This window comes from Stegostoma tigrinum, chromosome 28 (genome assembly GCF_030684315.1).
Source record: "Stegostoma tigrinum isolate sSteTig4 chromosome 28, sSteTig4.hap1, whole genome shotgun sequence".
In the NCBI taxonomy this organism is placed as follows: domain Eukaryota; kingdom Metazoa; phylum Chordata; class Chondrichthyes; order Orectolobiformes; family Stegostomatidae; genus Stegostoma; species Stegostoma tigrinum.
This window is the reverse complement of record NC_081381.1, coordinates 20,481,413-20,509,253: the sequence shown is the minus strand read 5'-3', so window position 1 is coordinate 20,509,253 and position 27,841 is coordinate 20,481,413. Positions and strand designations below refer to the sequence as shown.

General features: G+C 39.7%; 1 protein-coding gene across 2 annotated transcripts in view; it reads left to right on the top strand.

Moving 5' to 3' along the window:
- The first annotated feature begins 348 nt into the window (after nucleotides 1-348).
- The window catches only part of mmel1 (membrane metallo-endopeptidase-like 1), a 72,096-nt gene continuing 44,603 nt past the window's right edge, over nucleotides 349-27,841 (top strand). The window contains exons 1-11 of one of the 2 annotated variants that reach the window (XM_048561557.2): nucleotides 349-443; nucleotides 1,045-1,208; nucleotides 10,687-10,746; nucleotides 11,531-11,692; nucleotides 12,556-12,636; nucleotides 14,903-14,998; nucleotides 17,812-17,930; nucleotides 19,388-19,453; nucleotides 20,341-20,475; nucleotides 23,888-23,977; nucleotides 27,113-27,249. In XM_048561557.2, the coding sequence (XP_048417514.1) occupies nucleotides 1,055-1,208; nucleotides 10,687-10,746; nucleotides 11,531-11,692; nucleotides 12,556-12,636; nucleotides 14,903-14,998; nucleotides 17,812-17,930; nucleotides 19,388-19,453; nucleotides 20,341-20,475; nucleotides 23,888-23,977; nucleotides 27,113-27,249 (1,100 nt within the window). In that variant the 5' untranslated portion in view covers nucleotides 349-443; nucleotides 1,045-1,054. Of the gene's footprint in view, nucleotides 444-641; nucleotides 946-1,044; nucleotides 1,209-10,686; nucleotides 10,747-11,530; nucleotides 11,693-12,555; nucleotides 12,637-14,902; nucleotides 14,999-17,811; nucleotides 17,931-19,387; nucleotides 19,454-20,340; nucleotides 20,476-23,887; nucleotides 23,978-27,112; nucleotides 27,250-27,841 lie in introns of those variants that run through there. The other variant, XM_048561554.2, reaches the window with a different exon arrangement.

Here is a 27,841-nt window from a genome sequence, read left to right as displayed (position 1 = left end):
AGTCGTGACACGATTCTGAGCTCCTTACAGCATACTTACCGACAATATTGCAGGGTGACCATGATGTGGCTGCCTGTCAAATTCCTCCAACCATGACTCGAACAAAAGGGTAAAACCACGTTTACTTTCACGTATTGCAGGATTCACTCACGGTGGAGAATGACACTGTATCACAACTGAGCTCCAAAGGCAACAGAGTCCGGCTCAAGCTCAAAGAGCCCGACTCGGTTGCCTTTGGAGCAACATTCACAGCTGTCCCGTTGTTTTATTTTAAGCATTGCTCTTCGGTCCTTGCCGCAGTTCGATTGCTTGCTCATTCGCCCTATTAAAAGTTACTAAAACTGCATTGCAGTTATCTCCCTGCGAGCACACTCACGGCACTGGGTCTAATGCAGCTTCAGGAAACTGGATGAATGAAACCGGACTGAAATTGACCAGTGGGGGTATGCCTGGGCTCGGGGCTGGGGATGGTTTTATTTGTGTATGTTGTTTTATTTATTGTATAACTCGCGCCTCCGTGCTGTTACCTGGTGGGCCGGGTTCTGATAAACTCCGGTCCCATCAAACCAAGGCTGCACACTAAAACTCTTCAGTTTCCGGCCCGGTGAATACACTCCAAGCCCCCGCCCGCCCGTTCTCTCTCTCTCTCTTTGCAGGAATGATGACTGGGAGGAATCCTTTGCGGGCTTTTCGGTCAGTCGGCTCATCAATATCCACCGCTGTGTGACTCCCCCAGCAAAGTTGGCTGGTCATATTTCACAGTTCCCGGTTTGTAAGAGAATCCAACATTACAGACCCGCTTGCAGTCAGCCCCCACCCCACTCCCCGCGTTTCCGCGAATCAATGAAGAGCCGACCCCGTCGATAAGAAATTGGGGAGGGGGTTATTGACCCATTGGACATTCCTAAAGGAAGAGGAGATGGAAGATCAGGCGAAAGTGCAGATGTAAAGTGCTTTATTTTTGTTCGCCTGGCCTTTTTTTCACTTCGTTCACTCACAATCGGCGCGTTTGAGTAACGGCACTCGCTATCTTTTCTCGAACAGAGTCACTATAATGGGCAAATCCGAAAGCCAGATGGACATCGTGGAGAAGACGACAAGATCAGCCAAGAAAAGTTGGAGTTTCGTTGAAATTGCACTAACCGTGCTGCTCCTTCTCATGACATGTGCGGTGGTGGCGCTGGTTGTGTTGTACACGAACCAGGGAGGTAAGGTGACCCATGGGGGACGCCCCTGCTCTCAGAGGGCTACCCTCAGCCTTGTAGCTGAGCCATGCCTTAAGCAGAGGGCAAGCTGGACAATTCTCCGTCTGTAGTTTCTCTGAATGTGATGGTACACCGTTGTCTTGAATTTTCTTTGATTTGATTTATTATTGGCACATGTCCCTAGATACAGTGAAAAGTTCTGTTTTGCATTGCAGTGAAGGCAGATCATACCATGCAAAGATCATAGGGTGATTGAACAGAGCGAGGGATACAAAGGTTTGGCTGTAAAGAAGGTGCACAAAATGCAAGATCAACATTTTAATTGAAATTTGAGAGTTCCCTTCAGAAGTATAATAACAATGCGGAAGAAGCTGTTCTTGAACCTGACGGTACACCTGTTTAAGCTTTTCTATCTTCTGCCTGCTGGACGAGAGTATAACTAGGGTAGGAGGGAGCACGAAGGATGTTGACTGTCTTTCCAAGGCAGTGAGAAGTGTAGGTGGAGTCAATAGATGGAAGGTTGGTTTGTGTGATGGACTGGCCTGTGTTCACAACCCTCTGTAGTTTGTTACAGTCGTGGGCAGAGTCCTTGCTGTACCCCCAGCCATGATGCATCCAGGTAGAATGTTTCCTCTGGTGCATCTGTAAATGTTCTTTGTTGACGTAAGCAAATGGTTCACCAGACCACTTCAAAGGGCAGCTAAGAGTGTGTTGGTATGGGACAAACCTTGAGTCATATTTCAGGTTTGATTGTAATTGGATGGGCACTACAGATTTGCACAAGACTAGTGAGCAGAACATCAATTGTGTAAATGGCCCTTGCTCTAAAGTGTGTATATATGCAATATCCATTGGCCAAGATTGTGATGTCCCCCATACTCCCCTGTGGCTCAGTATGTATCATTTTTGCCTCTGATTTAAAAGGCTGTGTGTCCCAGTTTGAATCCAGTAATTTTGAGCAGAGAAATATCAGCTGATGCCTCAAAGTAGTATTGAGATGGGTTTGTACTGTCTGAGGTGCTGTCTTTCTGACACATCAATTTGTGCTCCCACCTGCTGTCTTTGCAGGATGTGAAAAGATCCCATTGCACTATTTCAAAGAGCAGGATAGACATCCTAGTCATTATCAGGTTATTATGTCTGAACACTTGTCATTTGCAAATTGGCTGCTTTAGTTCCCTATATTACCACAGTTCCTATATTTTAGAAGCACTCAGACCATAAGAATTAGGCCATTCAGCCCATCAGGTCTTTTTTACCATGTGATCATGGCTGGTATAAGGTACTGTGCCATCACTGTTTGTGCCACTGGTTTGCTTTGTGCAGCCCCTGAAAAGTTCTAGGCAAGCGCCCGTGCAATGCTGTAGTTATTTTGAGGTTGTGAAAGGTACTGTATAAATACAAGTCTTTATTTTCTTTTTTCTTATGTGAGGAAATAACATGGGTAAGTTACTGGGGGTAACAGATGAACCTGTGGAACCATAATCCATTTTAACTTGCTCTTGACAAGACCAGGGAGAAAATTGGTAAAAGCAGAAGCCCTGACTAGGTTACCCTGGAATGATCTCCACGGCCAAACTATTCGAAGAATTATTGAATCACTGCTTCTAGACCTTCATAATTTCTGTGCATTAATGCAAAAACAGAGAATTAGAATGGACACCTAAATGTAGCCTGCACTAAGGGCTAGGAGATAACCATAGAATCAGGCTTTTAGGCTTCTTGAAGTAAACTGCAATCTGGTGCAAAGTTATAGGATTCATAACATGGAAATCCAACAGATTTTTTAAAAAGTTCATTCATTGAATGTGGGTATCAATGGCTGGGCCAATGTTTATTGCCATCCCTAGTCACCTTGAGAAGATAATGGTGAGCTCTCTTCTTGAACCACTGCAGTACATATGCTGTAAGTAGATCCAGTGACACTGTGATATATTTCCAAGGCAGGATGGTAAGTAGCTTGGTAGGAAACCTGCAGGTGGTAGTGTACCCATGTATCTGCTACCCTTGTCCTTCTTGACAATAGTGGTTGTGGGTTTGAAAGGTATTGTCTAGGAGGTTTTAGTGAATATTTACAGTGCATCCTGGGCACTGCTGCAATTGTGTGCCATCATTTTAAAGTTTTTGTTCTGTTGTCACTAGGTTGAAAGCTCCCAGAGAACTGAGAGTATAATTTAATTCTGTCATTACACCATAAAGATGGACCTCAGAGACAGCTTCTTGCATATCGTGGAAATTCCTATTTTCAAATCTGGATTTTCCAGGGGCAGATAAAATCATCCCATTGATGGCATTTTGCCATTGCTCATTATAAATTACGTTGGACATTAAGGTGCTATTTTCGACAAAACAACTATAATTAATTTTGACACTTTTACTGAAACTGTTAGACACCTTTGTTTAAAAGTAGTAATGGTGCTGTTACTTGTCATGTCAGTGTAGCATTAGGGACATCGGCCGCACTAGTGAAATTTGATACTGCAAGTCATAACAGTTGTGATAGTAAGGGTGTAAGTGCAAATTAAACTGTTAGTCATCTTACTTGTATCACTGTTTATTTTAGACATTTTAATTATCATCTAGTTATATTTTTAGAAAAGAAAAAGTGGAAAACAGAGTAATATCATTCTTTAAGTCAGGACCGTTAGGTCAGTATATTCCCCTGAAGGCTGGATGAAGTTTGAATGAAGTTAAAATCGACCTCCGTGATTCCAAGTAATAAGTATTTGTCTCTAGCTTAAAGTATATTAACATTAGTGTGTGTAAATGTTAATAATGGTGCTGAGGATAACAGCAGTACTGTAATTGCAGTAGTATCTGTTTTTGGGATATGCAAATGACATAAATTTCTTCAGTTTACATTATTCAATCTGAATTCAAATTTTATTAATTCAATTTATCTTACAAATGAACATTTTAACCATAAATTTCCAAATAGCAATGTTATGACTAGGTTTAATTCAAATTTTTAGTGAAAAATCATTTCAAATGCTAAGGACTAGTCTTTAGCAGCAATTGCATTTTTCCTATAGGAAATACTAACTTTCTGACTTGATGTCATTGAAGAGTTAAATCTTGCCACCTCTGACTTTCCCAAAGCATTTCCATTGATGTAATTTTGAGGCATTGAGTTAAAAGGAGCTTGAGATTGCCCCAGGTAAATCTTCCAGTAATTAATCTGCATCTGTGTTTAAGACTAATGTAATGAATGTGGGGTAAGTGTTTAATCCAACCCAATACCCTAAGAATCCACAGCAGAGCATACTAGTACTTAAAACACACTGAAGCAACACAGTAGCAATCAAAAAAAAAGTGGGTATCTCTGGGATGCACTGCAGAAATTCACCAAGAGTCTCAAGACAGCATCTTCAAATCCGATGAAGGCGACCACCGAGAATGACAAAAGCAGCAGATACATGGGAATATCACCATCTGCAAGTTCGCCTCCAAGCCACACACCCACCATCCTGACTTGGAAATATATCCCTGTTCCTCCATTGTCGTTGGATTAGAATCTGGGAATTCCCTCCCTAATGGCATTGTGGATCAACCCACAGCAGGTGGACTGCAGCGGTTCAAGATCAACTCACCACCACCTTCACCACAGCAGTTAATATTCGGTAATAAATGCTGGCCCAGCCAGTGACGCCCGTATTTCAAGAATAAATAAAAATGTATTTAGTTTATCTCATTTGGAACACTGCAGCTTAAGGTGAAATTTCACCACAAGATTTTACAATTAACAGTACTGTATAAGGGAATGTTCCTTAAGGTGCAAACTTTATCATGCATGACTTTGTACAGACAGGTATAATTTATATTGCAACAGTATCTATACGTTGTGCTGCTTCTTTCCATTTGTTTCTCAAATGCAAAATATCCTGAGCTCAGTCACAAATATGAAGCACTTTTAGGAGAACAAACACTTGTAACTAATAATCAGGTATAATTTTACTGGAGAACTGCAATTTTAATGGAGAGGAATGCAAAAGGCAGAAAGAGAACCTGGCTAATAGGGCACTCACTCCCACATTGCCTCAGGGGAAATGTCACCATTGCAGAAGAGCAATTGACAGACTTTTCTTTCTGCTGGGATTTTCATACATAGCAACATGATATCTAAAGGGGTATTGGTTAACAATGTCTTCAAGTAAATCCAACATTTGCATTCACCTGTTTTTTTTCTGAAGAATAACATTTTTCCCTGCAAGCCACAGGGAAAATTTAAATTAGTGTCCATTTAACTCAGTAAGTTGTAGCATAGCTACTGTTTTTAAATAGTAACGCCTGATCCCTACATTTTCGGGGGCAATGTGTTGCCACAATAAATTTAAGAAGTAGGGAGATATTTAATAAAGTGTGAAATTCATTCCAATAGAATTGCAGTGGGAAGGCCTCAAACACATAGCTTGCAAATAGTTTGCAAGTCCCCCTTTCAAATGAGCAAGGAAGAAATAATTACCCCCCTAAATACATGAATAATTCCAGACTCTGGAGGCTAGATTATCATTGTTTGTAATCATCTGTTTTAAAAGGGCCATAATCTTTCTCCAGACTGTGGCTTTTTGTTTTGATTAGGCATTGGTTTTGGTGCTGAGTTAAATAGACTGGTTGTGATAAGTTTGACTTCTCATTGTCACTTGGGCACAGTTAACTGTGTTTGAAAGCAGTGCATCTGCAGTTAAGAAAGAGGGTGTGGTTGGCCAAGAATGAAATCAAGGCTTTGTTTTATTTGGTCAGGTAAGAATATGGATCCAAGGTTGTAAATGAAATTGAGGAACAGGTCTGCCATGCCGGAACAGATCCAATGGACTAAGTATCCAGATCCTGTTCCTATGTGTTTGTCATCTAGAATTGGTGCTGGAAAGTTTGATACGTGGAGATTGGGTAAGGATGACATTCACCCTCAATATTTAAATGTGTTAGTATTGTTGACAGTCTGAATGAATACATAAAACATGGCTATTTAAGCAAAGTGATGGGGGCTCCAAATGCCAGTGACTCCACATTCTGATATAATTCAGAAGAGAGGGGAAGAAAATTATAAGGAAACACATGCAGTTCAATGTATCATAAACACATCATCATCTCACTTATATAGTAAAGTGTGAAGCTGGATGAACACAGCAGGCCCAGCAGCATCTTAGGAGCACAAAAGCTGACGTTTCGGGCCTAGACCCTGATGAAGGGTCACATCATCTCACTTATAATTGACAAAGCAATAGGCAGAGCTTTTAAAAATGTTCTGAATTTGATCATGTTGAGTAAGTTATAATTGTTTTTGCTGCTTGGTGACAATGTCTGTTTTGAGCAGCGAAGTATGTTTCATCTATTTTCCCTCCTGAGTATTTATTTGTGAAGTTTGGGTCAGGCAGACATTTGAGTTTAATACCTACGTAACTGATTTGCAGTCTGTAGACAGCATATGCACCTCTCTCATTTGTACCCGATTCTCCAGAGCTCTTCTAAGAGATTGAGAATCAGATGTAAAGAGGAATTTCTGACTTCTCAAAATCTATTGCTAATACGACTTAGGAGTCAGAGAAAGAACAAGCACAAATGTGATCTGGAGGGGAAAAACAGGCAGTGGAGAACTGGGCTGTGTGATTGGAGTGGGAGATGGACTGGAGAGTACCAATATGAAGTAGAGTAAGGCCTAGGGAATAGTACCTTAAAGAACTGGGGTAAGTGGGAGTACTGGTGGGGGGAGCAGAAATATGTTTTTCGCATCACCATGACAACCACCTAAAGTTTTAATTACTGTAAGTACAAGTACACGCCCTCACAATTTGTGTCCTGGAAATAGAAACTAAGGAATAGAAACTTGACATTCTATATTCTTGATGGAATGAAAATATTAGTGAAAAGCCTTGATCTGAGATTTTAACAATATGTTAAGTGTTACAATAATAGCATTGTGGGCCAACCCACAGCAGGAGGAATGCAGCTGTTCAAGAAGGCATCTCACCACCACTTTCTCGAGGGCAACTAGGGATGGCCAAGAAATGCTGGCCAGTCAGCGCCCACATCCCACAAATGAATAAAAAAAGCTTCATAAGCACCAATAATGTTTAAAAATAAATTTGAATTCCCAATTAAAACAGCTGGAATAATGACATGACAAGATTTAATGTTTTAAAACATTTATTGCAGCATAAGACTACAAGCATTATTAACTAAGCACTATACTGTAAACTGTTTTTGAGAGTCGTTGGAGCTGCACTCAGTTGAAAAAATGGGGAGTATTATATCACACTCCTGACTTGTGTCTTGTCAATGGTGAGCTACATTTGGGGTGTCCAGAAGTGAGTTCAAAGATCGAAAATTAATTAAAATGAATAATTATCGGAGATTAAGCAGAATAATTGGTCAATTAGATTTTAAAAATTGCTATTTTATCAAGATCACATTCCTATCAAATTTACTTGCAATTTTGTTTATTGGAGCCTCTGTGTTAGTGATTGGATGAATGAACGAGAACATCACTTCATGCGTGAGTGAGGAAATACATACACGAGAGAACAGGCTCAAATGAATACCTGCTTAGCTTTGCATGAGAATAAGCAGATATAAAGAGCAAGGTCTCCACTGAGTAAGTATAAAAATGAGTAGGCAAGTGAGTGCAGAGTTGAGTAATCAAATGTACCAGCATAAAGGTGAGAGTTAGAAGGCTATTGGTTAACATGCCAAAAAGGGGTAATGTGAGTACAGTAGAAAGGAGGAAAAATTGAAACATTACGATTTGTAGACGAGAAAAAGTAATGAACCGAGACCACACTTTATTGCCACACAAGGGCAATCTCTGCTTATTCTAACAGATAAAACAGCAACAATAATCACTGTATACAGACAAGTTATCAAAAACTGGCTATGAGTGAGAAGTCAGCACTTCTATCTACTATGGAGTAAAGAATTTTCAATGAAATTAAACACAGAAGTCATTATTAAAAATCTTGCAAGAATAAATTCAACTAAATGAAATAGCAAGGTAGAGATCATTTTATTTGCTGATGGAAACTGTTAAACTGATATAAATTGAATATCACATACTCACACTAAGTGTTCGGTAAGTCTTTTTGTATGTGTCAAACACAACGAAACTATGGAGCAGATTTTTAACTTCAATGTGGGAAATCTGTGAAAATAATGGTATTATAGTTTATGTAATGATCCACAACTCCACTTTTATAACTGATCCATAAGTTGAAAATTTCCTCCAACAATGTTTTGCATCTTTGCACTAAATGAATTGCAGCTATGGTCTCCATTGACTTGCAAGTCTACTGTAGTCAAAAAAAAATGTTACAGCTTTATGATTTGATACATATGATTGGCCAATTTCATTCCAAATTGCAGGCTGCTCAGATGACATCACCAATAATGCATTCTTACTAATGCACGAAAATATCTTTATAAATGATGTCTACAGTACGAGACCTGAACCCACAATGTTCTCATTCATGTGCCAACAATTAACCTTAGCTAACCCTCAAGACATAAGCACCAAAACAAATTCAGCTTCATGCTAAGGAAACATAAGCGACATGTTGAAGTTCCTAAGGCCATGATGTGTGGTAGAGAGGATTCACACCATATCACTACTGCAAAAATAGAGTATAAAAGGAATATTACATTTGGAATTTTATCTCTAATGTACATAATTGCTTAGCATAACATTGGAGCATTTATAAATGCAATTTTATTAATCTTTTTGAATATTCTGTTTTTCAATTATGATTGTTCTATTAGCTTTGGATTGAGTTATGCAATGAAATAATGTAGCCTCCTCATTTCCAGAGAGTTTGCAGTACATTTTAAAAATGTTTGTAGAGAACCCTTTAGATTATTATTGCTTTCTGCAGCAATTTAATGAAAGATGCACTGTAGATTCTGACTGCAAAACTCTATTAGTTGTATACAACATCGGGAGAGTGGTGTCTGTAAATCTGATTGAAAATAGCAGACTTCTAACAGCTGAAGTCTTTCTTGTTCTTAATATCTTGTGCATTCAACTCATCCTGATATATGTCAGTGCAGAACTGAGAAAGTATTGCCAGAGGTGATGTTCCTGAGATGATAGATTAATTCAGGGTCCCATATGTTTATGGCGGTTCAACTGAAAATAAAAAAAATCTATGGTACTGTTCCAAGAAGAGCAAGACGTTCTTTGGGATGCTGAGCAGTACTTGTGCCTCAACGAAATATTGTCATAACTCGCTGCTCATTTGCTGGTTGTCAGATCTTGCCACATTAAAATTGATTGTTCCATTTATTTGTATAACAAGCAAGAGCATGCTTCACAAAGCAAACTTGATGTGAAAATCCTTGGATGTTGCACAGAGTTGTGAAGGTGTTTATCAATTTTTCCTGCCTTCTAATTCTGTTAATGTGTTAGATGAAGTATTGTTTATACTCAACTCTGTGGACGGTTTGCCCACAGAACAAAAACAATTTTACCAAATACATTTCTAAATTCCCTATCCAGCTAAGCAAGTCAGCACAGAAGGCTATTTTGCAAACAATTATGTTATGCTTCAGTCTGTTTTAACACACAACCTACATTCATTAATATCTGTTAAGCATTACATGAATAAGCTTTAATGACACCTCCATGAGAGCATTTCTTACTGTAAAGTCAAGTTGAAAGTTTTAACATTCATAAGAACAGAACAACACCAAAGTTGAGAAGATTAGGAAAGATTGTGAAATATACGTGACTGAAGTGGGTTAAGATCAAACTGAAATAATGTTTAATGGCTCAGTTTTCTTCAGGATTGGCATACATGGAATATAAAGTCAGCCCAGCTTAAAACAGGGCATCAGTTGGGCTATCTTCCTGTTAGGCTTAGGTTAAAATGAGTTATAGCAGAGTTTTCGAAGCCTAGCACATATTATGGAAGGTAAAGTGTTTGGCAGCTTTGAATTCTGGAAAAAATTAAAATATGAGCTGGAGCAGGAGATGATGCAACGTTTCTTGATTTTAATATAAATAGAACGGGTGAACTGAAAAATATGTGGAATGGTGTGTTTGAAGCTCAGAAGGAATTTAAAAGGAAGTTCAGGGAAGGAATGAGAAACATACTATTGCTAAAATTAGGAGTAAGAAAGAAATTGCATTCATAAAGCACGTTTCACATCTTCAGGACATCCCAAACTAATTTGCTTCATTGTCTTTGAAATATGTTTGCAGTCAAGTCACTTTTGCAGATTAAGCACACCTGACGGCCACTTTTTGCGCAGCAAGACCACACAAGTAGTGATGAGATGAATAACCAAATAATCCATTTTAATGATGCTGTTTAAGAGTCCCTATTTTCTCCCTGAAAGGTTCTCCTTTCTCTCAGAGGACTGATATGGTACCAAGGCTTGGGTGGGGGGAGGGATTATTTATTGCAGCCTTTTTGATAACCTTTTGCACCTTGGTGAAGCTAAATTGGTGGGGGTTTTCTGACTGAAGCCTTATTGTATTCTCGGTCCCCAGACAAACAGTTCTCCAGCAATTTGGACAATGTGTGCATGACATCGGACTGTGTGGCTGCGGGTGAGTAAGGTTTGGAATTTTCCATTAAATTAAGACCTAGAAAATAAGCAATATCACTTGCACTTGATCTGTAAATCCTATCAAATGCACTATATCCTGCTAATTGCTCATGGAACTCTATTGTGGAATAGGAGACAATAATTATGGGTTCTGTTTTCCTGCAACCATTCATTTCAGCAGAAAGGAGGTGCAAATGCAAAGCACAAATTGATGAGCTATACTCCTTTCTCATGAACATTAGTCAGGGGATGAAAACATAAACAATAAATAATAATTCTTAAGTATAACCATCATTGCTTTGATTCTTCCAGCATTTAAAGGACACCATTCAGCCCATCACAATGCATTGAAAGCATAGTTTGCCAGCTCCCCAAAGGAGAGCTCAGGATCTGGTAAATAGCAGGGAGCCATGTGCGGCCATCCTTACAGTCCAATGTAGTCCTGCCTCAGTGTGTTGTATTGATTTGAAAGGCTGTTGTCATTTTAGCTTTAGGATAATTTTAAAATGAATTATTTAAGTACACTCTATCTCGGAAATACATGTCCTAACAACCTCTGCATGAAAATTTTTTTTAATCTCTGTCTTTATTCTGTTTTTTAGAAGATTTTAAGTTATACTGTCTAGTGTATGTCTCACTGACCAGTGGAATTGATTTATCCCACTATTTGGTATCAAAATCTTTTATCATGTTGAATACACATAGCAGCATAAATAGCTAATGGATGACACAGTCCCAGAGAACTGGGGGAAAAAAATATGATTCTTGCCTTTCGTTCAATTCAGCTGCAAGGATAATCCAAAATATGGATCCATCTGCCTCACCATGTGAAGACTTTTACAGATATGCCTGTGGGGGCTGGCTGAATCGGCATATTATACCAGAGACCAGCTCGAGATACAGTATAATTGATATTCTAAGTGATGAACTGGAAATCATTCTGAAAGGTAAAAGTCCAACACTAATCAGGATGGTACTCAAAAGGATATATCACCTTCTTAGATAAAAGTAAACAAAAATACCGGGACATTGTGTTGCTGAACATTACAAATACTTGACTTAAACTCCTTCAAATATAATAGAAGTATTGATTAGATACTGTATTGCATTTGGAAAAAAAATTGGCAAGCAGAGAACGTGTACCTGAAGAAAGTTGTTTTAATACAACCTGACCAGTGAAGGACTCGCAAGTTCTGATTAACAGTCATTTTTATATCCATCTTTTTGCAGACTTCACTGCTGAGCAAAATCAGACAAAGTACAATAAAAGAGGTTGATTCAATCCCAAAGGTTTCTTTTCTGGCTCCATTTGCTTTCTTTCCCCATAGATGTTGCCTGACCTGCTGAGTTTCTCCAGCATTCTCTGTGACGTTTCTGCTTGCCAGCTTCTGTAGTATTTTGCTTCTGTCATTTTTGAGCTGATAAAGTAAACAGGAAGTGCAAAATTGTTCCATTCTACGTAAACGATTTTCTCTTGTGCAAAACACATTCTCAATGGACTCTGGACGTGGATGTACTTGGCAATTATTTCCACAAAATTCTTGTCATGTCCTTATTCTGATTTGTGCAGCAATTGACTTGAAAGGAAAGATCCAATGTTTACACTCCATGGAAAAGTCTACAGAAAGTTTACCCATAAATGTCAGGAGCACAAAACAGGGATGGTTTTATTCAGTAATTGGTATCCATTTGTGAGATACACAGATGTAGGACCAGCAGAGAGACCTGATGCTTTTAAAGGTCACTTTGATCCTTCAATTAAAAGAGTCATATTTAACTCAGCTGTTATTCTTCCTCTCTGTGCTTTTAGGTGTTTTAGAAATGCCAGTTGATGGAAACCGTGAAGCTTTTAGGAAAGCTAAACAACTGTATAAATCCTGCATAAATGGCAGTGAGTTGAACTTAAAATCATTTCTTTGCTTAAAAGTGTATGCATGCCTAGACTTTCTCCAGTGGCTCAATGAATAAATGCACTGTCTCAGGTGGAACTAAGCACACAGATGTGGAAGATCAAATCTCCACTGTCTGAGTTCAGCAGAGGTAACAGAGTCACGAAGATTGATCAGATATGGGCAATGGTAAAACTGGAGGGTGGGATCAAGTAAACGTCTTGCTGCTAGTTTGAGATCTGGTAGCTCCTCCTGAAAATGGTCAGCTAAGCAAGCTGGGTCATACTGCAGCACTATAGGTCACAGCCATTTCACTCACCAAACCCTACCCAAGGGCAATTAGAGATTGGCAAAGAATGCCACATCTGGGAAAGAATACTTTTATTGCTAAAATTGGAATCAAACCAGGATTTTATAAAGAGATATCATAGCTCTCTTTCTTTAACTCCACACCTGTGTTTATAAAACCAAGGGGAGATCATGCTTCTTTGATGAATTTTTAATGTTACTGGATGCAGCTGTCCTTGATTTTCATTGGTTCGATCTCCACCCTTTGATTTCTGAATCCCCAACTTAGTTCACAGATTCCACCACTACCTTGGTCCCAGCATCTCTGCAGCCTGCTTCAGCTCTGTTTTCTGCTTCATAGAATTGCTACAGTGTGGAAACAGGCCATTAGTCCCACCCAGACCCATTCCACTAACCCTGCATGTCCCATGTCTAACACACATAACTTAAATATCCCTGGGCACTATGAGCAATTTAACATGGCCAATCCACCCACCCTGAACATCTTTCGACTGTGGGAGGAAACCAGACCACCCGGAGGAAACCCACACAGACGCGGGAAGAATGAGCAAACTCTACACAGACAGTTGCCCAAGGCTGGAATCGAACCCGGGTCCCTGGCACTGTGAGGCAGCAGCGCTAATCACCGTGCACCCCTTTCTCTTCCTGCAGTCCATCCTTATCAGAACGTTTAGCCTACACATCTCCAGATTCTAACATTGTTGCAGAATAGAAACTCCCATATCACTAATTCCCATCTCTCTTCAAAAGTTACATTTCCAGTCCCTCGTTTACCTTCTGCTTGAATTGTTTTCCCATTCCTGCTTTGTTATAATCTTGCCCAACAGACCTCTCTGTTCTTTGAGCTGTCTTGCTGTACATTGCTGTGATGAAGACCGATGTTTAAGTTAACCTTGTGTTTGAGTTTATGGTTTGAAAATTAATTTCAAAGGCATGGGGGTAGAGCTGAAAATTGATTGGTGTGGCAAAACAGTTGACTTTGCAAGCCTGCTGTGGATCAGTGTTGAAAAGATCTTTGCAGTCAAACATGACTCCCTCATTTATAGGTGTTAAACAAATGCACCCACTCATCATCCTGCCACTATATACCCAATAAAGGTAAACTCTGATGGCATGTGTAATGACCGACCAATTTCATACCTTTCAGTTTTGAGCCTTAGCCAAAACAGAATTTTACGGCAGATGAGTACGAACTCAGTCAGTCTGTTTAGAAGAGTGTAAGAATCTGGGGCAAACAACATCCTGTCATAAAGGACGTTAAAACAAAGAAGGTGGGAAAAGTGTCTCATTGCTGAAGCAATGTTAGGAGCTTTGGAATCCTTTCTGTAAGCTGGAAGGAGTTACAAGACAGATTTAAAAAAATGTGGTAGAAAACAAGCATCTCTTGTTTTGCTGAATACGTCTGCAAATACAGAAGTTATTGGCTTCAAGTGAAACATTGGATTTGTTACTGATGTGTTATCGCAGTTACATTGCAATAGGACTCCCAAAACAACAATACCATGGATTCACCAGAAATCACTTGGACCTTTTCTACACAAAGGTTAATTTGTGGGAATTTCAAACTTCAACACCCACTAGCATCACATTGAAATAAACTATAGAAACAATATAGTGATTATGCCTCTTAGAAGAGAGTGTTTTTTTTTCAGGCTAGTTCACAAATTTTATGTTCCTTTTGGCATAAAGTGAGAGTGGAAGTCTCAATTCTTTAATATAAATCTGAAAGGGGAAATTGTGATTGAAAGAAACAGCCTTTATTTACTTGTTTCTGAATAAGTTCAGACGTTATAATATTAACTGCTTCAATGGTTAATTGGGCCAAATGGCCTGCTTCCATACTGTGGAGATGCTCTAATTGTATGCAAAGGGCTTAATTGGCTTTTAAATGCTTTAAACAGTCTGCAGGTGTAAATGGTAATATATAAATGCAAGTCTTGCTTTTCATTTTTATCACAGGTTTAATTGAGGAAAGGGACTCTGAGCCACTCTTAAATCTATTGGATGAAATTGGAGGGTGGCCAGTTGCCACATCCGACTGGGGTATCACGAAAGGTATGCAACAGTTTTCAAATAAATCCCCAACTTTGGTAATTCTAAATCTATTTTTAAATCCTTCGAGAGCTGGGACTCTTTTGAGCTTGGCATTAGCTATTTCTGTTGTTGCCACTGAAGCCCTTAACAGGATGGTACTAGAATCCAGCTCTTACTGAAGGAAGTAACCCTTGCAAAGAATTGCATTCATCAAGACACAAATTCTTTCTCCCCTTCAGTCTTGTTCACGCTGTCTTTATAGGTGCTGAATATGCATCTGGCCACAAAGACACCATACAATGCCATGCCTGACTCAAGTTTTGATAACAACTTGTGAGATCCATCCCAAGAATACACCAACTGAGTAACTGCCATTTATGTGACAGAGGTCTGTCCTGGATTTCCACAACAATTTCTGGAAAGGAAGAAGGGTACACAGATGCCATGTTCGGAGATGGCAGGGAGAGAGCATGAGATTAGATTGGCTGGCACCGTGTTTCAAATTCTTTAAAGATTGATCCTTTCATCAGATCACTCAGTTGAGACACCTTTCTCTCTGTCAGTGTGTGCCATATGGAGTAAGGTCACCATGCATCCTTGTGCATTAGCCCGGGCTTTGTGGTAACACTTTCACCTATGATTCTGGAGAAAAAAAAAAGGTGGGTTTGAGCACTAGAGGCTTGAGCACATTGTTTAGGGCTGTCTCTACACTGCATTACTAAGGGGATGCTTGTTAGTGATCAAATTCTTCATTTAATACATTGAATTATGGCCTTGTGTGTTATCTCAGGGAGACTGCTGTATTCCCTAGGGTAATCTTTAGTTTAATCAGCATTGCCACTGCCACTTCCTCAGCCTCCTAACAAGCAAGTTAGGACTTACTAGTTCTAAATTGATTTAAAAGGATTCTCATCTGCAATAGGCTAATATGCTGCAAATGTTTGGGAGTCATTTTACTGCAATTTTCATTGCACCATTTGGCAACTTAGACAAATTTAAAGTGATTGTAGAGGTTATGCTATCTTCTGAAACCTTTCTTAATGCCTCCACTTGTCTCTGATTTGTCATACAGCGACATCTGGTAATGATTGAACAGCAACATCTCAAACTGAAATTGGGAAGACTGGGGCCTGCAGGTTCTACCTAAAAAAAGCACATGGAGCAGGATGACGTCAAGTAGTTTCTGAAGCTTGTTTTACCATTCAGTGAGACTATGGCTGATCTGTAACTTAGCTCCATCTACTTGTCTGAATCCATGACCATTAAAACCTTTCCTAGATTTAAAACTAATAGTTGTCTGTCACTGAAACATTCATCTATGCCCGTGTGAAATCAAGATGACCTATTCTGGCTCCCTGCTAGCAGACTTCCCATATTCCTCTATTAACTTGAAAAACTGAGATGTCTGGACATCTTTTTTTAAATTAAAGATTATCTGAATGACATTTTCTACTTTTTAAAGTAACATCTGCTGGATGAGATAGTTATGCTATGTGACATGTCGGAGTTAATGACCATTTAGGGTTTTGGAGGAGTTTTTTTTAGGCATTATTTGGGAAGGTTACTTGGGGTGTAGCCTGCTAATAGGGCACTTGCCTGTTCTTTTCCCATGTTTTAAGAAACCCTTTCGAGATCCCAGTGTGAGAACTGAAAATTCTGACGTAGCAAATTTCGAAGAGACATTCGTGAGACATCTGCTTGACATATACGTTGCTTCTGAAATCATACCAGCAACAACTGCACATGTCTGGCGGCACCATTTTTGTGTACTAAGACACGAGAACAAAAGGCATAATTTATCTTATCATTTTCCTTCAAGAATTAACAATTATTTGGCCAAAATATTGTAATAAAATTGTGCAAAGAAATTTTTTTTTAACCCAGTATATATGTGTATGTATGTGTTAGATTAATTAGAAGAGTTAATATTTCCATTTCTATATTTCAAACTGTTAATCAGCTTTGCGTTTTTGAGTATATCTTGTTATAATAAACAAATAATTCTGTTCTTTATTAAAGAAATGTGGTTGCTGTGTATTTTCCTTCTATATTCTGAAACTAATATGTAGAGAAACTATACCTTTGGCCACATTTGGGAATTGGGTAAAACACCGAAATATATGTTGTATTCAGTGAACTAATGGAAATAAAGGATGACAGCGCACTCTCCCAACTTTAGTTGTGCCACCAGATAAAATGTTCCCCTCCAAACCAGCTACTATTCTGACAAGGAACTATATCTCTATTCCTTCACTGTCGCTGGGTCACTTCCTAACAGCACTGTAGGTATACCGATATCACATGTACTTCAGCAGTTTAAGAAGATGGTCAGCACCTATCCTCAAGGGCAATTTGGGATGGGTAATAAATGCTGGTGCAGCCAGCAATGGTCATATGTTGTGAAAGATTAATTTTTTAAAATAAACTACACTTCTATCTTTCCTCAGTCAGTCAACTTGAACTGAAATATTAACTCTGAACCTGTTGAGTATTTCCAGTAATTATTGCCTTCAAGTATCTTGACAGCAAATTTTGTTGGATGATGACCTGTTGTTTGATAACGTTCCTGTGAAGGACTTTGGAATATTTTACAATGTTCAAGGCACAAGCCACTCTTGCTGCTGGCCATAGATATCACCAGAATGCCATTTCTTTGTCTGAACCCACCATGTTTGTGATAGATACCATCGCTGCTAAAGCGAGGGAGGGATGCGGGTTAGTTTTTCTATGTTTATTGGATGAGGTGGATTCAGATGGAGCCCACCATGTATGCTATCTTGTGTGAAAAGTTTTCTCCAAAATTTATAGATGTTGCTTTCATTCTGTCTCTTCAGAGCCTGACTGGAGTTTGGAGACCATCCTACCACAACTCAATGCCCATTACAACAAGAGAGTTATTGTGGAGATGTTTGTTTGGACTGATGACAGAAACTCGAGTAGACATATCATTCATGTAAGCAAAATATCATCCATTTCTACTTTTAAGCCGTTGGTGTTGAACAGTCTTTTGCTCCATGGATGGGAGGTAATCTATGTAACATTGGCACAGAAGGAATCCTCTGTATGCAAATGTAGGTACCATAAGTTTGCCACTTGAAGATCTAAGAGAATGTAGTACTTTAAAAGCATTTTAAAGCATTTTTTGCAGTGCATAATGCTTGGTGGTAACATGCATCCTGAGTAACTGTCACTCCAAATGATTGATGCTTGATTCACTCTGTATCCTCTATCAGTCATTCATAGAAGCATCAACTATCTGTTTAAATTTTTCAACTTGTGATTCTTCCTTGAACCTGAGATTGTTTGTTTGTTTGTTTGTTTTTTCATTTTGACCTCCATTTTGTTTCTAATGGTGAATATTGGCCACTAGGAATCTATAATCAAAATGCGTTTTCTCACACTTTGCAAAATATTTCCAAGCGTTCCAACTTTTCAGAGATCATGCATTTACATTGGCTGATGACTTATGGCACAGGGAATTCACTAGAATCACCTGAATGTACTGCTCATGGGGCCATCTTGTGATCTGCAAGCCGGAAACTGGATTTAACACCCTTCCAATTGCCACGAGTGCAAAATGTAGTCAGATTGCTGATGTGCCCAAATATTTTATGTTGTCATGTTGTGAATCCATGCTGCCAGCTAGGAATGTCACTCATTGTCATTATCATCTGTCAGAGAGCCCAGGACACATTCCCAACAAAGATCCAACTGTTAAAATGAATGGATGGAGAATGACTGGCAATTTTCAATGAAGTGCCCATTCCTGTCTCCTTGAATCAACGGTTTTATTCTTACACAGGAATATTAGCCAGAATTATTACCCACCCCCTGACTGCCCTTCAGAAAGCAATGAACTACTGCAGTCCATGTGGTATCACCACATCCACATTAAGAAGGAAATTGCAGGATTTTGACCTAACAGCAGTAAAGGAGCAGCAATATAGTCCCCAAGTCCAGATGCTGTGTGATATGGAGCAGAATTTGTGGCTGGTGGTGTTCCCATGTGCCTGTTTTCCTTATCCTTCTCGTTGGTAGAGGTAGCAGGTTTGGATGGTGCTGTTGGAAGGGCCTGGTTGATTTGTTGCAAGTTTCACTGCTGCCACTGTGAATTAGTGATGTAGGAAATTAATGCTTAAGGTGGTAGGTGGGGTTCCAATAAAATAGGCTGCTTTGTTCTGAATGTCGTAGATTTTAAACCAGTGCTGTCAAAGGAGCATTAGTACATTGCTGCAGTGAATATTGTAGATAGTCCTCAATGCTGCCCCACAATGAGTCAATGGTAGCAGGAGTGGGATCCTTTTTTCATGTTGGTGTCAAATTTCTTGGATGTTTTTCAATCAGAGAAGCAAAAATCAGTTTACATCACTGAGAGCCTCGCGTTTAATGCGTTGCCTGTAACTCTTGCAGGTTGATCAGCCCAATCTGGGGATGCCTTCCAGAGATTATTATTTCAGAAATGGAAACTACAAGAGGGTGAGCTCTGAGACTGACTACACAGAAAATATGATGGATTCTTACTGGTTGCAATCTACTATCTATTTCCACACATTCATGAGTTTTCGACTATTGTTTTTCCTCCCTTTAAACATGTTTCATTTCAAGGAATTACACAGTTACCTTACAACTTTTTTAAAAACTGGACCGATTCCTCAAACTAATGGTTGAAGAAAATCTCTCAGGAAATCACCACTTTTGTTTCCTGACTAATAAAGCTAACCATAGACAACACTTGTTCACATCTCGTCTCTTCAGTTTGTTAGCTCGTGTAGAAAGGTAAACAATCATATCTAGCCTTTTTGGCACAGAACTATGCTGGCAACATACGCTGGAACTCAGGAACACGTCTGATTTATGGCTTCAGCTTTTAAAATGGGCGGAATATTGGACATGTGCCCAATGTCCTAATATGCTGGGTACAATAGCCCAGTGGTTGTAGTTTTGAATTAATGACAGAGAGGTTCTGAGTTCAAATCCCTTTTTAACAAGTTGTGAACAGAATTCAAAACATCTGCAAATTTTCATTCTGGCACCAGAAAATAACAATGAAATTGTCATAAAAACTCATAAATCCACTAACCTATGAACCCAACCTTGAAGGACCTACTTGTAACTCAAGCTCTATATTATGTGGCTGACTTTAAATGGTCTCAGAGTACCTGCAGATGTGTAATAAATACTGCCTTGTCAGTGTTCTGTACATTCCAAGAATGGATAAAAGATGAATGCATTTTCATTGTATTGGAAGTGTGAAAGGCAATCATTTACCCCACAGTAAAAGGGTGTACAAATGTAAAAACCTGTATGCTTGTATCAATCCGATAAATTGCTCCCTGAATATAATGGTGTTGCTCTTTACAAAGGTGCGTGAAGCTTATTTGCAATTTATGATCATAATTGCTAAGATGATCAGGGAAGACAGAAACGTGACAAAAAATGATACTTTTGTTAAAGAAGAAATGACAAAAGTCCTGGAGTTTGAAATTGATTTGGCAAATGTAAGTATTTGACATTTCTATATTTTTTTCCATGCCGGTAGAATGATGAACAGGAAGCACAGTATATAATTGCATTGAAGAATTGTACCATTCTCCTTAAGCATGTGGTCCTAGCTCTTATAATAAAACAATGAACTGCAGAAATGAAAGTGGAAATTGCTGGAAAAACTCAACAGGACTGGCAGCATCTGCGGAGAGAGAGCAGAATTAATGTTTTGGGTCCAGTGACTCCTCTTCAGAACCGCTCTGAAGAACGGTCACTACACCCTAACTGTTAGCTCTGCTTCCTATCCACGAATGCTATCAGACCTGCTGAGTTTTTTCAGAAAATTTGGATTTTGTTTCTGATTTCCATTATTGGCAGTTCTTTTAGTTTTTTTTGTTTAGTAAAGAACTGCAGATGCTGGAGATCTAAAACAAGCAAAAACGGAAACAGAAACCCAGCAATTCTGGCAAGATCTAAGAGCAACAAAGAGTGTTAATGTGTCATGTTTAGTGACACTTCAGAAGTCGCTGGACTTTGTTCTGAAGAAGGGCCACTGGACTCAAAACATTAATGCTGTAATCTCCACACAGATGCTGCCTGATTTGCTGACTTTCTCCAGCAGTTTCTGTTTTTGTTTGGTCCTGGCTCAGGCGTTCCTTGAAAACATGTCCATTCTTCTGCTATGTTCTTCCTTAATGCCTCATATTGGATACAGTAGCACACATGCTGCTGAATTCTGACCATACATTAACTGAGGTTTTCAGTCACCTTCAGGACTAGCTGAAACAGGGTCAACCCCTTTTGTCTTCACACAGAGGCAGGAATGCTACCGCAAAACCAGAGATTTATGAACAAAATATCTCAAACAAGAAACAGTGAATAAATCTATCATAAAACAATAGAGTGGAGTCAATGGAAAATAAGGAATGGATAAATCTTAGATGCAAGTTTTACAATATGTTGATCAGTTGGAAACTTTCTATGCCATCAAAATGCGTGCATACTGCTCAATTATACTTGTAGTTGTGCAATTAAACAGCTGCATGTGGATTCACTATTATTATAACAATTTATTTGAATAAGATCCAAATGATCAGACGGTCAAGTTGCATAGTTTGATGAATTAATGAGGTGTGAAGGTTTTGTCAGTCCAGTTGCATCATGGTGCAATGTACCCTCCTTTTTTAACATTGACTCAGAAATAAACTGGCTATTACATACATAAATTCACAAATAACACAAAATGTATTTCTCAAGATTTAGATGTCCATTTCATCTTGTTTTTTTTTTCCTCTCCCCTTCGCCTCATTACTAACCGTTCTTGAAAGGCTCCTCTTTCAATTGCCAACAGTCTTGTAGCTAACATCTAACCTAACCTGTGAATGTTCGCAAGCATACTTGAAGGCATCATATATCATATGGTCTCTCCTGAGCAAGATCAGAAGGTTAGATGTAGTGATCAGGAGTAAGAAATGAGGTTGAAGATTAGATAATATCAATCAAAAAACTACTGAGGCTGAATGATTGTAGAGATTCTCCCATCATATCACCTGAGGTCAATTAACTAATGGGATTACATTGGGTATACAGCACAGAAAAAGGCCATGAAGTGGAACCAGCCCATTTATGCTCCACTAGACCCTCCTCCCATCTTTCATAAGCTAAACCAAGCATATTCAAGATGACACTGACACTGGGCGACTTTTTGCAAGCTATCTTCAACAGATCTTATTCTTATTTCTTCCTGTACCCCACACAAAACACAATTTTTCACTGTACTTAGGTACATGCGACAACAATAAATCAAATCAAACATAACTGTGCATTCCTTTCTCAACCATTTACTTGGCTAACTCACTCTGAAGTGTGTCTACCCCATTCACTCCATGGGATAGTGTGTTCAAAGTTCTTTCCAGTGTTTGGGGAGAGATGTTTCTTCTGATGTCCTTGTTGAATTTCTTGAGGCCATTAGTAAAACATAGTCATCAAGTTATGCTCTTGCCCACAAGAGCAAGTATTCTTTTTGTAAGCACTCTATCAAAACCTTTAATTTTTTTATCTATTTTTCATCTATTGGGTAATCTGTAAGTCTTTTGATTTTCTTCAATAATAAAAAGCCTCAATCTTTTCCCAGTATTTATAAATGACCTTTGCCTGTATTGCCTGTTTAAAAATTCTCTGCACCCTCTCTAGTGCTTCGATAGTGAAGACTGATTCATCTGCCCTCTCCTTATATTTCAGTTAGTTCCCACACTCATTTTCTTGCGGGCTTTGTTTGCTCTTCATTTTTAAACAGCTGTAGAAAGTCTTACTATCCATCTGTTGTTTATATTTTTATCTAAAATTCTTTCATATTGTAGTATTTCCATATTTATTAGCTCTTTAGTCAGGTTTGCTGCTTTTTATATTCTGCCGAATTTCCTGACTTGTGATCTAGCTTTGTGCACTTCTGTACTTTTGTGGGCAAATGTGAAGATGTAGAAGTCACTTTGCACAGATACCCAGTAGAGCCAGGCAAGATTTTGCAGCTTGATTAGAATTCCGCTGAAATTAAAGCACAGAAAATGCTGTAGCTCCAAATCAGCCTCCTCCGGGTAACCCCTCTTCATCTTGCCTGTCAGGATATTGTGAGCAGTACCGGGTGCTGTACCTAAGCAAGGATGTGCTTGCCTTGGAGCAGGTCCATATGAGATTAACAAGAATAATCTCTGGATGATGAGCTTGTCACATGAGGAGCATTTGAGGATTCTGAGCCTTTACTCCATGGAGTTTAAAAGGATAAAGGGGGATCTCATTGAAATGTACAGAATATTGAGAGGCCTGGATAGAGTGGACATGGAGAATATGTTTCCACTACTAGGAGACACCAGGACACGGCCTCAGAGAGAAGGTACAGTGCTTTAGAACTGAGATGATGAAGAAGAATGTCTTCAGCCCCCAGAGGGCCTCATTGCTACAGAAGGCTGTGGAGGCCAAGTCATTTAAGTATATTTAAGACGAAGATAGGTTCTTGCTTAGTAAGGGAATCAAGAGTATGAGGAGAAGGCAGGAGAATGGCGTTAAGAAATATATCACCTATGATCAAATGGCAGAGTGGACTCGATGAGCCGAATAGCTTAATTCTGCTGCTGTATCTTGTGGTCTGAGGTCTTATATCATTTGTTTTCCCTCAGCTTCCTCTGACATTATGTTGGTAACCTTAACAAGTCCTCCTGGTAGTATTTTCCACATTTAAGCTATATACAGTCCTCCTGGTAGTATTTTCCACCCTATCAATTCACTTCATAATTAAGTGATGCTAATCTCTGTTGAACTGCCTAAGGTTATCTTCAGGAAATAAATTGCCCATATTCCCATTATGGAAACAAACTGTCTCAGGTAGAAGCTGAAGTAAAGCTGATTCTCTCTCTGTCTCTCTCTTTATAGGCTACTGTACCTCCAGAGGAAAGGCACGATATTACACAACTGTATAATAGAATGACACTTCCAGAGCTTCAAGAGAAATTTGATCTCAATGTGAGTAGATTTATTTCAGTGATTGCTTTCTGGACACATTTTACATTAGATATCAGGCATGATATTTAGGTTAATACGAAGGAAAGATATAGAACATAGAACATAGAACAGTACAGCACAGAACGGGCCCTTCAGCCCACGATGTTGTGCCGACCATTGATCCTTATGTATGCAGCCTCAAATTTCTGTGACCGTATGCATGTCCAGCAGTCTCTTAAATGTCCCCAATGACCTTGCTTCCACAACTGCTGCTGGCAACGCATTCCATGCTCTCAACACTCTGTATAAAGAACCCGCCTCTGACATCCCCTCTATACTTTCCTCCAACCAGCTTAAAACTATGACCCCTCGTGCTAGCCATTTCTGCCCTGGGAAATAGTCTCTGGCTATCAACTCTATCTATGCCTCTCATTATCTTGTATACCTCAATTAGGTCCCCTCTCCTCCTCCTTTTCTCCAATGAAAAAAGTTCGAGCTCAGTCAACCTCTCTTCATAAGATAAGCTCTCCAGTCCAGGCAGCATCCTGGTAAACTTCCTCTGAACCCTCTCCAAAGCATCCACACCTTTCCTATAATAGGGCGACCAGAACTGGACGCAGTATTCCAAGTGCGGTCTAACCAAAGTTTTATAGAGCTGCAACAAGATCTCACGACTCTTAAACTCAATCCCCCTGTTAATGAAAGCCAAAACACCATATGCTTTCTTAACTACCCTGTCCACTTGGGTGGTCATTTTAAGGGATCTATGTATCTGCACACCAAGATCCCTCTGTTCCTCCACACTGCCAAGAATCCTATCCTTAATCCTGTACTCAGCTTTCAAATTCGACCTTCCAAAATGCATCACCTCGCATTTATCCAGGTTGAAGTCCATCTGCCACCTCTCAGGCCATCTCTGCATCCTGTCAATGTCCCGCTGCAGCCTACAACAGCCCTCTATACTGTCAAAGACACCTCCAACCTTCATGCCGTCTGCAAACTTGCTGACCCATCCTTCAATCCCCTCATCCAAGTCATTAATAAAAATTACAAACAGTAGAGGCCCAAGGACAGAGCCCTGTGGAACACCACTCACCACTGACTTCCAGGCAGAATATTTTCCTTCTACTACCACTGGCTGTCTTCTGTTGGTCAGCCAATTCCGTATCCAGACAGCTAAGTTCCCCTGTATCCCATTCCTCCTGACCTTCTGAATGAGCCTACCATGGGGAACCTTATCAAATGCCTTGCTGAAGTCCATATACACCACATCCACAGCTCGACCCTCATCAACTTTTCTAGTCACATCCTCCAAAGAACTCGATAACATTTGTGAGGCATGACCTGCCCCTCTCAAAGCCATATTGTCTGCATTTAATCAAGCCATGCTCTTCCAGATGGTCATAAATCCTATCCCTCAGAATCCTTTCTAACACCTTGCAGACGACAGACGTGAGACTTACTGGTCTGTAATTGCCGAGGATTTCCCTATTTCCTTTCTTGAAGAGAGGAATTACATTTGCCTCTCTCCAGTCCTCAGGTACGACTCCAGTGGAGAGTGAGGATGCAAAGATCTTCGCAAGTGGAGAAGCAATTGCATTTCTCGTTTCCCGAAGCAGCCGAGGACAAATCTGGTCCGGGCCTGGTGACTTGCCAATCTTAATGTCTGACAAAATTTTCAGCACGTCAGCTTCCTCTATCTCTATCCATTCCAGCATGCACACCTGCTCTTCAAAGGTTTCATTCACTACAAAGTTTGTTTCTTTCGTAAAGACAGAAGCAAAAAACTCATTTAGGGCTTCCCCTACCTCCTCAGACTCCACACACAAGTTCCCTATGCTATCCCTGATCGGCCCTACTTTCTTTGACCATTCTCTTATTCCTCACATAAGTGTAAAATGCCTTTGTGTTCTCCCTAATCCATTCTGCCAAGCCTTTCTCGTGCCCCCTCCTGGCTCTCCTCAGACCATTTTGGAGCTCTTTCCTCGCCTGCCTGTAATCCTCTAGAGCTGAGCTTGCCCCTAGCTTCCTCCACCTTATGTAAGCTACCTTCTTCCTTTTGACGAGAAGCTCCACCGCTCTCGTCATCCAAGGTTCCTTTTTTATCTTAACCCCTTCTTGCCTGTCTCGGAGGGACATATTTATTCATCACTCGCAACAACTGTTCCTTAAACAGTCTCCACATGTCTATAGTGCCTTTACGACGGAACAATTGCTCCCAGTCCATGCTTCCTAACTCATGTCTAATTGCATCATAGTTTCCTCTTCCCCAATTAAATATCCTCCCATTTTGCCTAATCCTCTCCTCCTCCATAGCTATGTAGAATGTGAGGCAGTTATGGTCACTATCACCAAAATGCTCTCCCACCACAAGATCTGATACCTGCCCCGGCTCGTTTCCGAGTACCAAGTCTAGAATGGCCTCTCCCCTCGTCGGCCTGTCAACGCACTGAGTTAGGAAACCCTCCTGAACACACCTTACAAAAGCAGCTCCATTCAAATCTTCTGCTCGAAGGAGGTTCCAATAAATATTGGGAAAGTTAAAGTCACCCATTACAACAACCCTACTACGTCCGCACGTTTCCAAAATCTGCCGACCTAAGCTTTCTTCAATGTAATGATTGCATAATGGTCTGTCTGGTTCCAGAATTGTCAGTGATGTTCAGATTGGTTCCTTTGTCACTGACTGGTCTTCTTTGTATGTTGTTCTCCCATCTGCATACTTTAGTTACCATGTAGCCTTCTATCTAGATACAGATCATTGTAATCTTCAGCTCCTGCTTACCTACTTCACAGTGTTAACCATTGTACCTTTTGGATATCTTGTTTAACTGTGCCTTTCTGTCAAAGAAGTGAGGATATTGGCTCTTTGTAGAGAATATGAAATAACTTAACTTGTGCATAGATTTTTTTTTGAGCTTTCCTTTCTGACAAGTATGATTATTGGTACCTGAACCTGATCTTAATATCCAGTCTCTTCTGTGCTATTATTGAACAAACATGTATTAACTGCTCAGTTAAAAACTGAAAAAAAAACCTAATTCTGACAAAGGGTCACCAGACTCGAAACGTTAACTGATTCTTTTCTTCACAGATGCTGCCGGACCTGCTGAGGATTAACTGCTCAATTCTTTCATTTCATATCTGTACCTCCAGGGATTTAACTGGACGCAATTTTTTCAAGGGATCATGGCTAGTGTCAACACTGAAGTCCATCCAGAAGAAGAAATTGTGGTCTATGGCACTGAATACCTTCAGAAACTTAAGTATATCCTCCCCAAATACTCAAAGAGGTAAAGCTATTATATTCTAAATTGTTTTATTATGGTTTGTGTGATTTGCTCAATTTCATTTTGATAAATGGTGAATGTTCTGATCTTGTTCGGGTGGACAAACCCAATGTTCAGTTGCAATAAATCACCTTGTCTCTCCACTCAGTAGACATGACCAAAATAGTTTTAAATAGAACTGATGGTGGCTGCCATTCTGCCACAAATAAAACAATGTTTTACAAAAGAGTATTATTTTCACACTGAGATGAAGGAATAGAAATATAGGAAACAGGCACAGGAGTAGGGCATTCTGCCCTCAAGCCTGTTGTTCCATTCAATATGATCACGGCAATCATCCAGTTCCATTCCCTGTCCCCATACCCTTTGGTCTCACCAGGCCTAAGAACTATATCTCACTCCTTGAAAGCCATTGATGTTTTGGCCTCAGCCACTTTTTGAGGCAGAGAAGTTCACCTCTCTCTGAAGAAATTTCTGCTCATTTCAGTCCTAAATAGCTTACCCCATAACCCTCGCTTACTTCCATGACTGGTATACCAAGGCCTCAGTGCACCTCCCCCTTTCCCAATCAATTAGTTAGCTACCCTTCTGTTTC